At 41.6% G+C, this 13,337-nt stretch overlaps 2 protein-coding genes, 2 long non-coding RNA genes and 4 other non-coding genes across 9 annotated transcripts in view; 1 reads left to right on the top strand and 7 right to left on the bottom strand.

The window, feature by feature from the left end:
• The window catches only part of LOC118964562 (uncharacterized), a 34,154-nt gene extending 32,298 nt beyond the window's left edge, over nt 1–1,856 (bottom strand). Inside the window, exon 1 of the long non-coding RNA XR_005051642.2 lies at nt 1,331–1,856. This is a non-coding gene — a long non-coding RNA (uncharacterized LOC118964562). The remainder of the gene's footprint in view (nt 1–1,330) is intronic.
• A 237-nt stretch (nt 1,857–2,093) lies between these two features.
• pole3 (polymerase (DNA directed), epsilon 3 (p17 subunit)) lies at nt 2,094–6,362 on the top strand. Its single transcript, XM_021601753.3, has 4 exons — nt 2,094–2,567; nt 4,203–4,288; nt 4,467–4,585; nt 5,229–6,362. The coding sequence occupies exons 1-4, from the start codon at nt 2,502–2,504 to the stop codon at nt 5,411–5,413; spliced, it is 456 nt and encodes a 151-aa protein (XP_021457428.3). The 5' UTR covers nt 2,094–2,501; the 3' UTR covers nt 5,414–6,362.
• A 2,537-nt stretch (nt 6,363–8,899) lies between these two features.
• rpl12 (ribosomal protein L12) lies at nt 8,900–11,611 on the bottom strand. Of its 2 annotated transcripts, none has more exons than XM_021601752.3 (6): nt 11,428–11,611; nt 10,295–10,368; nt 9,898–9,996; nt 9,715–9,796; nt 9,305–9,391; nt 8,900–9,065 (listed from the first exon to the last, which is right to left on the bottom strand). In XM_021601752.3, the coding sequence occupies exons 2-6, from the start codon at nt 10,361–10,363 to the stop codon at nt 8,947–8,949; spliced, it is 456 nt and encodes a 151-aa protein (XP_021457427.1). In that variant the 5' UTR covers nt 10,364–10,368; nt 11,428–11,611; the 3' UTR covers nt 8,900–8,946. The 2 variants fall into 2 exon arrangements, with proteins under 2 accessions (XP_021457427.1, XP_021457425.1); XM_021601750.3 differs by having other exon boundaries at nt 11,542–11,611.
• Nucleotides 9,130–9,251, bottom strand: LOC118964768 (small nucleolar RNA SNORA65). The gene has a single exon (XR_005051961.1). It is a non-coding gene; the product is annotated as a small nucleolar RNA SNORA65 (small nucleolar RNA).
• LOC118964766 (small nucleolar RNA SNORA65) lies at nt 9,502–9,627 on the bottom strand. Its single transcript, XR_005051959.1, has one exon. It is a non-coding gene; the product is annotated as a small nucleolar RNA SNORA65 (small nucleolar RNA).
• LOC118964767 (small nucleolar RNA SNORA65) lies at nt 10,098–10,223 on the bottom strand. The gene has a single exon (XR_005051960.1). It is a non-coding gene; the product is annotated as a small nucleolar RNA SNORA65 (small nucleolar RNA).
• Nucleotides 10,517–10,642, bottom strand: LOC118964769 (small nucleolar RNA SNORA65). The gene has a single exon (XR_005051962.2). It is a non-coding gene; the product is annotated as a small nucleolar RNA SNORA65 (small nucleolar RNA).
• A 341-nt stretch (nt 11,612–11,952) lies between the features above and the next one.
• On the bottom strand, nt 11,953–13,312 carry LOC149983168 (uncharacterized). The gene is made up of 2 exons (XR_016495864.1): nt 13,220–13,312; nt 11,953–13,075 (listed from the first exon to the last, which is right to left on the bottom strand). It is a non-coding gene; the product is annotated as an uncharacterized LOC149983168 (long non-coding RNA).
• Nucleotides 13,313–13,337: the final 25 nt, after the last annotated feature.

Here is a 13,337-nt window from a genome sequence, read left to right as displayed (position 1 = left end):
CTCTGTCTGCCACAAGCCCAGGATATACACCGTTGGAAATTTGAGACAAAATATCCACAGGAAAGTATTATTAAACCAACTTTTCAAAATGCTGATACTGACGGTTGTCTCCATCAACGGAGCCTTGCGTTGTAAATACATGCACAAGACGTGGTTAACAATAGCAGAGCTTGTGCACCTGTTTACATTGCGTGTGCATGTGAGATCAGTACCAGCGTTTTTAAAAGTTGGTTTAATAATGTTTCCCTGTGGATATTTTGTCTTAAATTTCCGACTGCATAAGGACGAACCAAGCGTATGTAACGGATGTGAAACGGCTAGCTTAGTTAGCGGTGGTGCACGCTAAATAGCGTTTCAATCGGCGACGTCACTTGCTCTGAGACCTTGAAGTAGTGGTTCCCCTTGCTTTGCAAGGGCCGCGGCTTTTGTGGAACGATGGGTAACGATGCTTCGTGGGTGACTGTTGATGTGCACTGGGAATGTGATGAAGGAATAAAAGCTTAAATAAATCACTACTATTATTCTGATATTTCACATTCTTAAAATAAAAAGTGGTGATCTTAACTGACCTAAGACAGGGAATTTTTACTAGGATTATATGTGAGGAATTGTGAAAAACTGAGTTTAAAATGTATTTGGCAAATGTGTATGTAAACTTCCGACTTCAATTGTAGCTGCTACTGTATTTTTATTTTCAAAATAAACGTTTCCATACCCCCATATCACACACTCCCAAACGAAAAATAATTACATGTGTACAATTAATTGGTTAGGTCTCAATTACATTCATTTGTATCCCCTGTAGCTTTAGAATCATGGTAACGTGGTTTCCCTTTTAGTCACGTCTTTGGTCAGTTTCACGTGAGTCATCTAAAAACATCCTAATAATTGGTTGACAAATAGTGCCTTCTACCATGTAGGTGATGGCTGCATGGTGCAGTTGGTGAGAAGCAACTTGAAGGCGACTCCATCAGAAACCGCTTGACCTGTGATCATTTTTTATCCCCATAATGCACGTGTCAAACTCATTCTACGGAGGGCAGTGTGTCTGAGGGATTTCGGTCCACCGTTATACTTGACTGATTAATTAAGGTCACTAATTAGAAAGGAACTCCTTCTGGTTGTCAAGGTCTTAATTGAAAGGGAAAAAATACTAAAACTTGCGAGTTTGACACCCCTGGCCTAGACAAAATTGATCTAATCTAAGGCACCCAACATGTTCAGTCAATTTACCGTATAAAATAAGGGTAAATAAAGACTGACAGCTTTTTTTAACAGGCTCTCAAAACACTAAGAGGAAAGCAGATAAGACAAAACACATTCACGTTACCTGTAATTAAGCGTGCACTGAAATTCTTCGAATTTGCTGTTGGTAGCCAACCATCTTTATTCATAGCAGTGGTCCACTTTCTTTCGGAAATCTAAAAACTTGGTTTATAGTTTGTTGCAGGTCTCAACGAACACCCGTAAACACAGCAACACGACCCTTTCGAGGACCTCATCTTGATATTCAAAGTTGAATTCATTGTATCACAGTAGCTGGCGTTCTCTACAACTGTTTGACTGTGCTCACTACAACCAAAATAACAAAAATATGCCTGGGCCGCCACACAACGGTCTGGTCAAGGGTCCAAGATTCCACCCGATTAGACAATCACCCCATTAAAAGGAAATCATTTTACCAATCACACCTTTCAATGGGGTGATCGTCGTCTGATCGGGTGAAGATTTAAAAGGGTCTATAGCGCATGAGCAGTGTGTCACTGTTTCCTGGTTTTGACAATGTAGATACAGTCAAAACTGACCAGAATTGACTTTTCGTAGCAGGTTAGAATTTTTCGCGGCAGGTTGGGATAATTAACGTAGCAGGTTAGGAACATTTGGTTAAGGTTAGCAAAAAATAAATTGTATAAAACTTTATAGACGTCAATTTGACAAACGCATCTAGTAATTTCTTCCCACCAACAGCTAAATACTTCTTCTTAAAAATAAAATATATATATATATATATGTTCATTTGCACAAACAACGTTGCACAGAGGCGGTATGCGCACAGTCAAGTTAAATATATATATATATATATATATATATATATTTATAAAGGTCAAAGTTGAAAGTTGACAGGAGAATCACGTGGTTGGAAGATACGCGCGAAAGAGTAATCTCAAAAACAAATGTGACAAAAGAGTTCTGATCTTGCTAGCTTGGAAGTTCGCGTGTTATTAAAGTAAAATTGCTAGGCTATTCAGTTCTGGACAGAGTGAACAAGCTTATGTTACACGAATACCTTATTTGTTGCAGTTGTCTTTTTTTTGCCGGGACATGATAGCTAGCTGGCTAGATTATTTTGCTAACGTTAATTCCATTGTAACGTGCTAGCTATTTTACAGTTCAAGACGACTTTTCTCATATTTAGGGGAGAAAGAGCGAAGGCTGCCTTGCAACAACTGTATTTAGTTCGTTTTGTTAAAATACGCGTAAGCTAGCTAACTAACAAAGTAATGGCAGAAAGACCCGAGGACCTCAATCTGCCCAATGCTGTCATCACGCGCATCATCAAGGAGGCGGTGAGTGCGCACATTTTCTACAGATTTTTGTTTCAATAGGAGCATACTGGTAAATCAACAATGGGAAAAATGCCTGCCATTCCCATGACCTTTACGAAGCTACATGGCATATATACTCAATGGCCAGTTTATTAGATACACCCATCTAGTACCGGGTCGGACCCCTCTGTAGTCATGAAGGGATGCACCTGGTCAGCAACCATGTTTAGATGCGCTGTGGTGTTCAAACGTTGCTCAATTGGTATCGCGGGACCTAACGTGTGCCAGGAAAACATTCCCCACACCATGACACCAAACAGGATGCGGCCATGGACACATGCTTACGCCAAATCCTGACTCTGCCATCAGCATGACACAACAGGGCCCGGGATTCGTGGGAGCTTTTTAAGTTTTCCACGCATCAATTGTTCAGTGTTGGTGATTGTGTGCCCGCTAGAGCTGCTTCTTGTTTTTAGTTGATAGGAGTGGAATCCGATCTGGACATCTGCTGCAATAGCCCATCCTTGACAAGGACCAACGAATTGTGCGTTCCGAGATGCCATTCTGCACACCACTGTTGTATTGCATTTTAATTTTAATTTTGACTGTTTTTGGCCCAACTGTTAGCATGCACGATTCTTGCCATTCTCCTTTGACCTCTCATAAACAAGCTGTTTTCTCCCACGACTGCTGCTGACTGGATGTTTTTTGTTTGTTGCACCATTCTCAGTAAAAGCCCAGCTGTTTCTGAGATACCGGAACCAGCGCACCTGGCACCGATCATTCAGTTAAAGCGAACAGTAACTGGATGCCTGTCTGCCTGCTTTTATATAGCAAGCCACAGCCACGTGACTCACTGTGTAGGATGAACCATTTTTGTGAACAGGTGGTGCTGTACCTAATAAACTGGTGTGTGTGTGTAAATAAATTCTGTATCATAAAACAACCTTGGATGGAGTAGCTAGTGTTTTTGTGGGTACCTACAATGTTATTATAGATTCATTCTGAACCTAGCCTATACCCACATCTCAGTCTTGTGTGTTTATAGCCCTTGATCATGACTCAGTTCCACATTACACAAGTCATTGGACCAAGGCGTCTTCTGTACGGGGGAGTTTTGTTAGTAGCCCCGACGCTCTGAACATTAACACGCATAAGTAGCTTTCATATCAGCAAGAAATAATAAATACAAAAAATATACCTATTTATAGGGTCTGTGTTCCCACACGGCCATATCTCCATGTTAGTGTTTGTTTACGGAAAACGGACGGAAGACAGTTGACTATCTGTGTGAACATGTTTGTGGTGTCAGTCTTCTGTTTAATCACTGAAAAATACTCTCAGCTGCAACTGTGTTAAAACAGTACACACTGTGTTTAAAAAATATATATATATAATTTTGATGTGATATGAAAGTAGAGGGATATATGCTTTTAGAACCGTCCTGCAATTAAATCAATTCACCTTTAGCTGGGGTATTTGTGAGGTTTTCAGAGCCAATTCAACCCTTTTTTAAGGTCGTTGGACTATAAGGAGCAACGTAAGGCTCCTTTTAGTCCACTTTCGGCTCGTGTGTATAGTGACAACTCAGGCTTGCAAATGACAACACTGCCAGCTAATCTAGTAACACTACTCTCACTATTTTATTGTAAATAGCTCCCAGATGGGGTGAACGTGTCAAAAGAAGCCAGGCGAGCCATATCTCAAGCTGCCAGTGTATTCGTCCTCTATGCAACATCATGGTAAGAGAAACTACACGTGCGGTGCAACAGGTTTATGCAATAAACGCTTATTAATTGGCCATTTTATAATACATACCTCCATACAGTCAAGTGCTTTCAGCACCTGGAATATATACATATAAAGGTATCTTTCTGAGTGCAACAAATAATATTAATTGAACCCCCCCTTTGCCAACAGTGCAAACAACTTTGCCATGAAAGCCAAACGGAAAACTCTAAACGCAACAGATGTGATGTCTGCGATGGAGGAGATGGAGTTTGAACGCTTCCTGCAGCCTCTACGTGAATCTTTGGAGGGTAAATGTTCAAATGATCATCACCGATCAACATTGAATTTCTTAACAGCCTGTGTGTTTTGGAGACATTGGCCGTGTTTGAGCGCATCAATTATAATCGGTCGCTAATCATCGACTGAGCAGACGGACAGATCTACACTAAATAACAACTTATTATGATTTGTAGATTGGTCTGTCTGCTCAACAGCAACTGATCAGTATTGACACTCTCAAACATGGCCATTGGCTGGCTTGGCCTGAAAATGGCCCAGCAATGCATTGTGGTCAGTTCTTGCAGAGTGCTTGATGCATTTTAGCCTATTGGAACAATGTTCTGAGTTAATGGGAACACTTCTTGTTGTATTACATTTTGTTTTGATTAGAGAACCTGACACATTTTCCCATTTTAATTGTGACTGCCACCACAGAGGATTATAAGTAGCAGAGGTTGCTGGGTGTAGGCCCAATTGTCCCATTTAAACCTCATTTATCTAATTTCCCCTTCATTGGAACAATGCACTTTTTTTCCTATTATGGGGTGGATATTTATAGCCCTCTATAAAGCTATGGAAAATTGTGGCCAGTGTCGACTACAATTGTCCACCTTGCTAACCACTGACTTATTAAGTGAATGCTGTTTTTATAACAATGTTGTTCCAATACAGCTTACAAGAAGGGCCAGAAGGGGAAGAAAGAGGCATCGGAACAAAAACGCAAAGATGCAAAGGAGAAAAAGAACGATGTGGAGGAGAACGACAAGAGCAGGGAGGAAGAAGAGGAGGAGGACGAGCGCATGGATGAAGACCAGGAAGCAGAGAATGAGGTTGAAGAGGAAGAAGTTGAGAATTGATAACTGACTTATTCTTTATGTAGTAGAGCACTGATCAGAACACAGATGTGAAGGCAGGGGCCCTGTTTGAGTACTTGGAAAAGGCACACTAATATGTAAATATAATAGTCTCTTGGTTTGACCATTTTTAAAACGCATGAACATGTTCCATCCAGCAACAGATACTCTTCTACACAGCATTCACAGATTCAGTTGTCAGATCAGTGATTTTATTTTGATGAAGGGTGTTTTTTCAAGGTAAACAAATAGTGCCTTGGCATTAATGTAATAGTTCTATTCTGTTGTCTTCCAGCCACTGGCTCACTCTGAATAAAGGGAGTAGTATTTAGACCAACAACCATCTCCATCAGTTATTTGCTGGAATAAAGCACAATGCAAACTTGCTGTATTCTGATCAGAAAGGCCTTATACCACAGTTCTAAGACCCTTATTGATATAATTTGTTGATGTTCTCAGAAGTACTCATTATCCCAATGTAGATTTGATAGCAACGAAGTTACTCGTGTTTGGTAGACTTGGTGTCGACTGACTCTCTCCGTCCTCACTGAACTCAAAAGATTTGTGTACCTGACATCCAAATATTAGTTTGGCACAAATGAGATCAGCCATGCTTGACCTTAAAAGAATGATGCAGAGAATGTAAAAAATGTTCATAGGCTGTGTGGTTGTTGGTCATGACTCAAACTCTGGCTTTGAAATGAATGATTTGGTCTGTCTGGAATCTTGGGAGATGACAAACTAGGATTAAGGCGTTCAAAATCAGCCATGCAAGTAACTATCATGTCCGTGTCAGGCTACAGATTACCAAAGTGAGCTATTATATGTTGTAGGTGAATAACTTTTCTTTTGAACAGAAGGCCTCCAGTGAAGACTGTTTTCAGGGGATTAACTGTGTACTTTTGTAGTGTTGGATACACTGTTTTTTCAATAAAGATTTTTGTAGAAACCACTGAATTCCATTAACTGCAAAATTACTTGTGAAGTTAGCTCATCAAAAAACCCTTCCCGGTGTCCACTACCCTTGCCACCACTGCTGAAAAACTGGGGCAGGGGTGTCAAACCTACTCCATGGAAGGCCTAGTGTCTGCACGTTTTGCAAGTTGACTCACCGAAAAAGGCTACCATTCTTGGGTATTATTTCCATTACCTTCTACAGATGCTGACAAGTGAACTCTAATCCAGATTTTTGTGACTCAGTTTGGGTTAGACCAATGGTGATTTGCACTGGATAGGCTACTATGACAAGAAGAATATTAGCAGCACTGAAAGATGTTTTCTATCAGTGGGAAAGACGCGCCGCACCAGGCACACACAGCCCACATTGGGCAGGCAGGCTCCAAACTTCTATACGAAATTGAAAACTATACTAGTTTAATATTAAGTCTCGCTATTTCTCTTTCTCTCCCCTTGATAACAGAAAAGTAGCCTGTTTGAATGTCATCTTCCTCTACCCTCCCACTTTTCCCCTGCATCCCATAGCAAAGTTCTGACAGGTCCCTTTAGTTTTCATTTTGCAATAAACCTACACACATAGGAAATTACAACAAAAAAGTAGCTGAGCACCTGACTTCGCCATTCATTTATGTAGTAAAACAGAGTAGAACTTGAGGTAGTGATGAATAACATTTGTTTTCACTAGGGAGCGGCAACTAGAAACAAATGCCTAATTGTTATAAATTGGACTCAACTAATCATTGGTGACTGACTCAGACTCAACTCAAACACAGGGGACTTGGGACACTAAGTGGACAATTTTAGAAATATTGGTGCCCAATTTTCTACACTTCAGTGCACTCCACTTATAATTAAATGTCCCACAGTTCCAATCATTGGGGTAAACACAGATTAAATTCTTAAAAGGGACAATTCTCCCAAATTACAAAATTACTTTCCTTGAAGCAGATTTATGCTTGACCTGACAATGTGGTCCAGAGGCTCAGTACAGAGGGTGTGAAGCAATTTGGAAGCCTCCAGAGGCTTGTGGTCAAATGAAACGCTGTACACCTCCCAAATGTAACAAATACAGAGGGGCCCCCGAATAGCTCCACATTGATGGTAGGTGGGGGGTGGGCAAGTAGTGTGAACACCCTGATTCCTGCAGAGGCCACAGTGCAGTAAATACTGTCTGGTCAATGCAGACGCCAGGAATTCCATAAACCATCCAAACCCTCACGTATCTTACATTTGTGTAGCGCAGGTTACCTTAAGATGTGGACAAGCACAGAAGGGACATGTACCACTAACTTCCATTGAATTTGTGCCACAGACTACAATTTGGGCATTTGCTTATAGTGCCAGGTTTTTAAAGCAGACTGCTCACAGGGCCAGAAACCCTATATTTAGAAGTGGCCCACCACTGCTACATTGTTGCCAATACAGCACAAATGACTTAAGGGTTTAAAATATTTCTGTTGAGACAGGCTTTTGAATACTTTGAGGCAATATCTAGCATGCCATTTTGCCACTGCTTAGTACCCTTGCCTAAAACCCCTAGGGTATGACAGATTCAGTTATTTCACCAGGTAGACCACTACACTGACCTGGATGAAAAGTGGTGAGGGCACTTTGTGCAGGAAAAAAAAAATCCACACTAGGGGGAAATGCAGGTTAAAGATTACCTAAATGATCAGTCAAAAATAAGTTTGAACCTAACGCACAGCCAATTTGTTTTTAAAAGGCAATCCAATGTGCGCAAATGAGAACACTATTGCAGTTAGCCATGACAGCCTTGATCGAACACTTTAAACCAACACCTAAATATTGCACGTGGTGCAAAAAACAGCTTTAAGTAGAAATAGAATGAAAATGTAATTACATTTTTTCTCTATTATAGTGGCCACTAACTACAAATGCACAAGGCTACATGTGTGCAAAAATAACATTCCGAGTAGAACATGTGAACACGCCTAACTCACAAGTAACTTCCAAGTTGGACAATATGTCTGCACATTGTACAATTTGCCTGTGGACATCTGTTCGACAGTGCGCCAGCAGCAGAGCATGATACCCTTCGTTGGCATAACCTCTTACAGGCATAGACTTGGCATCGATTTAGCCACTATTGAAAAAAAGTGTTATATTCACCTCCAGTGGCATCCTGCTTAAGCCAGGCCCAGCTTCACTTGTTAAACCAGCAATGCCCAATTAGGAAAATTAACCAAATACACCCATTTAGATAGGTAGTTAACATTTCAAATTGCTTACTGGACCCTGGCAACAGGTTCTCACATTACTGTACTACAATTCATCAAGAACAAGGGAGGAAATTAAAACCTGCAGGCACTTAACCCACTGTGGAACACATTGGCTTCTCTGGGGGCACAGGTGCAATCTGTCCGTTGGGTGAACTCTTATGTATAATTCAAGGTCAAACATTAACGCTGTTAACCAGCAAATAGAAACACTGCCCAACACGAGTTCACAAAACACATACAAAGTGTGTAAATAGCAGGCTGACAGAAAGGTAAATAACTGACAACCATAAAATACAACAAAATGAATATTCATGTTTATTTATTCATCCATTTGATGCTTTACTCAGATGGGCACTCCACCTTGCCACTGTTGATGTCATCAATGACATCATGGGGAGGACGGCCATCGATGGTGCAACCCACAGACTGGGCAGTTCCCAGAATCTCCTTGATAGTTCCTGAGAAAATAAAGACATTAGGACCAGCAGGGGACAATAGTTTCTATTGTATGAATAGGGGCAACTTTGTTCCAGACCTTTCGGCACAGAGCTTCCCACTGTCTGGGCAGCCCTGTTTCCTAGAGCTGGGTCCATCTTCGCCTCCACTGGACTACACTCAGTCACACAGACAGGCAAAGTGGCGGGAGGCGGAATCATAACAGGTGATTCAGTGACCCTGAGAAGATAGGGGCTCTTACCAGAAAGCTCCCTGGCAATGGAGCGGGGCCTCATCGTGCGGGCAACTGTCACAATCTCATCGAAGGTCACGCTACCGCTGTGCTTGACTGGAAACAAAGACAGCATGCTTAGATGCGTACACTGGATCTATGAATCATTGCTGGTTGTAAAAACAGATGGGACAGCTATGTTACTAGATAAGTGGTCCTTTTGGCACAGTTGTTCCAGGCCTTTCGGCACAGAGTTACCCACTGTCTGGGCAGCCCTGTTTCCTAGAGCTGAGTCCATCTTAGCCTCCACTGGACTACACTCAGTCACTCAGAAAGACTGGCAAAGTGGCGGGAGGCTGGAATGTGCCCCCACTACAGGTTAAATTGAAAGCCACATGTTTGAAGTGGCATTATACAGGAAAAAGCACAGGGCAACTTACTGTTCTTGACCTTCTTCCGGTCACGAGGGGGCTCCTTTAGGGCCTTGATGATCAACGCTGAAGCAGAGGGCACCACCTCAATCTACAATAGAGCGAGAAACCACGTTAATAACAGATAATTGATAAACATTCAGTGGCCAAACATTTTCAGGGACTACATTTGGGAATAGACTTGGTACGTACCGCTGCCTGCCTGTTCACAATGGTCAGCTTGACAGTGATCCTCAGGCCCTTCCAATCTCCGGTGGCCTTGGCGATATCGTCACCAACCTTCTTAGGAGACTAAATGCCGAAACAAGGAATGCACAGATTTAAAATAACAGAAAAGGCATCAAGAGTCAAACTGCTCAATAGTGACAATTGAGGCAAATGACAATATTGGCAATTGTTCCAGGCCTTTCGGCACAGAGATGCCCACCGTCTGGGCAGCCCTGTTTCCTAGAGCTGGGTCCATCTCTGCCTCCACTGGACTACACTCAGTCACTCAGACAGACTGGCAAAGTGGCGGGAGGCTGATCTGTAGACAATGGGTAATCAAACCACACCAATCATATTAAATTGGGAGGAATGTAACACTTACCAGACCCAGGGGTCCAATCTTTGGGGCCAGCGCTGAGGTGGCACCAACTTCTCCTCCTGTGCATCGCATGTACACTACAAGGGATAAAACAGGATAAACTAGTTATTTTTGAGGGGGAAGAAACATCCGTATGGCTTGAGTTATAGCCCCATGCTGGTTCACCAGACAATAGTTATAGAATTCACAAATGACAGAAACCTCCGTTAGTTAGTATGAGGGCACCATTGTTCCAGGACTTTCGGCACAAAGTTGCCCACCGCCAGGGCAGCCCTGTTTCCTAGAACTGGGTCCATCTCTGCCTCCACTGGACTACACTCAGTCACTCAGACAGACTGGCAAAGTGGCGGGAGGCTGAATCCTAATAGCGGGCAATTCATTGACTGTCCCAATGTTATGTATGTTATAGAATTTGCCTCTGGGGTGCCAATGAACGAAAAAAAATACCCACCACACGTATTGAATACGGTAAATACTGGATTTCTGTGACAAATGTCAACCATCTAATGCATTACTGTGTAAGAGGCAAATATGACAAGACACATGTGGACCACAATCAGAATAAGGTCAATGCATCCGAGTACAATAAACGTCACCTATTGAAATTCTGCTGTCAACGCCAAATGCCTATGAACAACAAGTACCCTTGTAGGTCCGTGCAAACGTTTACATAACGAGGCCACCCAGGCAGAAATTTACAAAAGACCTGCCTCAAATCAAAATACGTCACCTGCTAGGTTGCTACATTTGATTTGCATACCAAATTTAAAGTGGCAAAACAGATTGTAGTTGCTTTAAAATGTTCTATGCGAGCCTGTAGTCTATCCAGCCCATGTCACACGTCTTTCAAATTAATGGGAATTTGATGATTTTGGTAGCCAAACTAAAATAAAGTATTTAATTTCAATATCCTTCACTTTACAATTTAGACGCGTCAGAAAGTGTTACTTGCAACCACGTGGTGGCAGCTACTTGGCTAGGCCAACATCATGGATATGAAATGGGCTATCGTTGGTTACATAGCGGTAACACAAAAATAGTTTCAACAGAATATGTTCGTTAGAACGCATCACGAACATATGTCATTTAGCATTTACATTCAAGAGATATTAGCTGTTCATCCTAACTAACGTTACCATTTCATCAGCTCATTGCTGCCCCTGCATGGACGCGCCAGACAGAAGTCGACTCCATTTTGCCATTTTGGATCTCATCTGAAACAACAATTTTACAGTAGATGCCACACATACCAACTTTAGTCTCATTGGGGTCGAATTTAGGAGGCATGGTGCTGCAGTAGAAGTTGAGCTCAGTTCAGCTTGAGTTGGTGAGGGTGTCGGATGAACCCGGATTCGGGACGACCGATTACTGTTGCACCTTCACCGCTAAAGTGATAAAGGAAAGAACGAAAATAGGGTGCGTGACATTTTATAGACCGAGAATAACGCGAGACTTGGCCGAAATAACGCGCTGTCATGTCTGTACGTCATTCACACCGTTGATGAGCAGAGGCACCCGTTTAGACAACAATCACCCATTGGTCAGTACTATACGGATACTTGGGACGTCTCTACCCTAAACCATGCGTTTACTCTTACTGCTGGCTGAGATATTAGCCTTACTACTTGCAAAAAGAATGAAAGAAGTCCTGGATGCAATTATTGATGAAACACAGTCTGGATTTATGAGGAACAGACATATTTCTAACAATGTCAGACTAGTATTAGACATACTTGACTACTCAGACCTAATAACTGAGGATAGCTTCCTATTATTTTTTTGATTTTTATAAAGCATTTGACACAGTAGAGCATCAGTTCCTCTTCCACTCCCTTGAGAGACTTGGCTTTGGGGATTTTTTCTGTAAGGCTATTAAGACTCTCTATGCAAATGGTAACAGCTCTATCAAATTGAAATATGGCACCTCGCCTAGATTTGAGTTAAAGAGAGGAATTAGGCAAGGTTGCCCTATCTCTCTGTACCTGTTTTAATTAATCACCCAACTTCTTGCAAATTCTTTAAATAATAGTCCTATACAAGATATTTCCATAGCTGGTAAAGAAATTATTGTAAGCCAGCTGGCTGACGATACTACATTTTTTCTGAAAGATGCTAACCAAATTCCCATATCGATCAATGTGATACAATAATTTTCCAAAAGGATTTTAACCCTCTTAACTAAATTTTAACCCTCTTATTAAAAAACCCCAGAAGAAGCTAAATCAATGGCTACAGAGGGACTTATCTTTAAAAGATAATAACCAAGGCTGAAGGTATCTCTAGACTAACATATGGCGCTCTATCTTTATATCTTGACAGTAAAATAAACAAGGAGATAGACCAGATGCTTTTCAACTTTCTGTGGAGAAACCGTACCCATTACATTAGGAAAACTGTTGCAATGAATACTTATGAGAATGGTGGGCTGAATTTTCTGAACTTTACTACCTTAAATAATACTTTTAAGATCAATTGGATAAAACAATTCCTAAGAAGACCCACTTCTATCTGTAATTTTATTCCTCATCATGTCTTCTCTAGTTTTGGTGGCCTTAACTTCATGTTGTTTTGCAATTATAATATTGACAAAGTTCCAGTGAAATGTTCTGCTTTTCATCGGCAGGTTTTCTTGTCATGGTCCTTATAATTTATTGTCACGACTTCTGCCGAAGCCGATTCTTCTCCTTGTTCGGGCGGTGTTCGGCGGTCGACGTCACTCAGTCACAACACAAGTGCCTGGCTGCAAAAGTGCATTGTGAGCAGCAGGCGGCGGCAGCAGGCCACCTGGTAGAACGGTTTCGACGAGCCTAGGCCAATGAATATAGTTGGTCACGTATGTTTGATCTTGAACAGAATTTACAACATCAATCAACACGTCTCAATCAAAATTGTACAGCCAGAAGAACAGAAAATAGTGGGAGTCTGTACCTGAACAGATGTCAAATCATATTTTTCGCTGTGTTGGCCAGTCAACTTGAGTAACGTTATTGTGTATTCTACGTAATGACGCAGTTTTACGTTATCACGCAATGACATCACAACGTCA

Source organism: Oncorhynchus mykiss, chromosome 5, assembly GCF_057628025.1.
Source record: "Oncorhynchus mykiss isolate SJ-2025 chromosome 5, ASM5762802v1, whole genome shotgun sequence".
NCBI lineage: Eukaryota > Metazoa > Chordata > Actinopteri > Salmoniformes > Salmonidae > Oncorhynchus > Oncorhynchus mykiss.
This window is presented reverse-complemented; position numbering and strand designations above follow the sequence as displayed.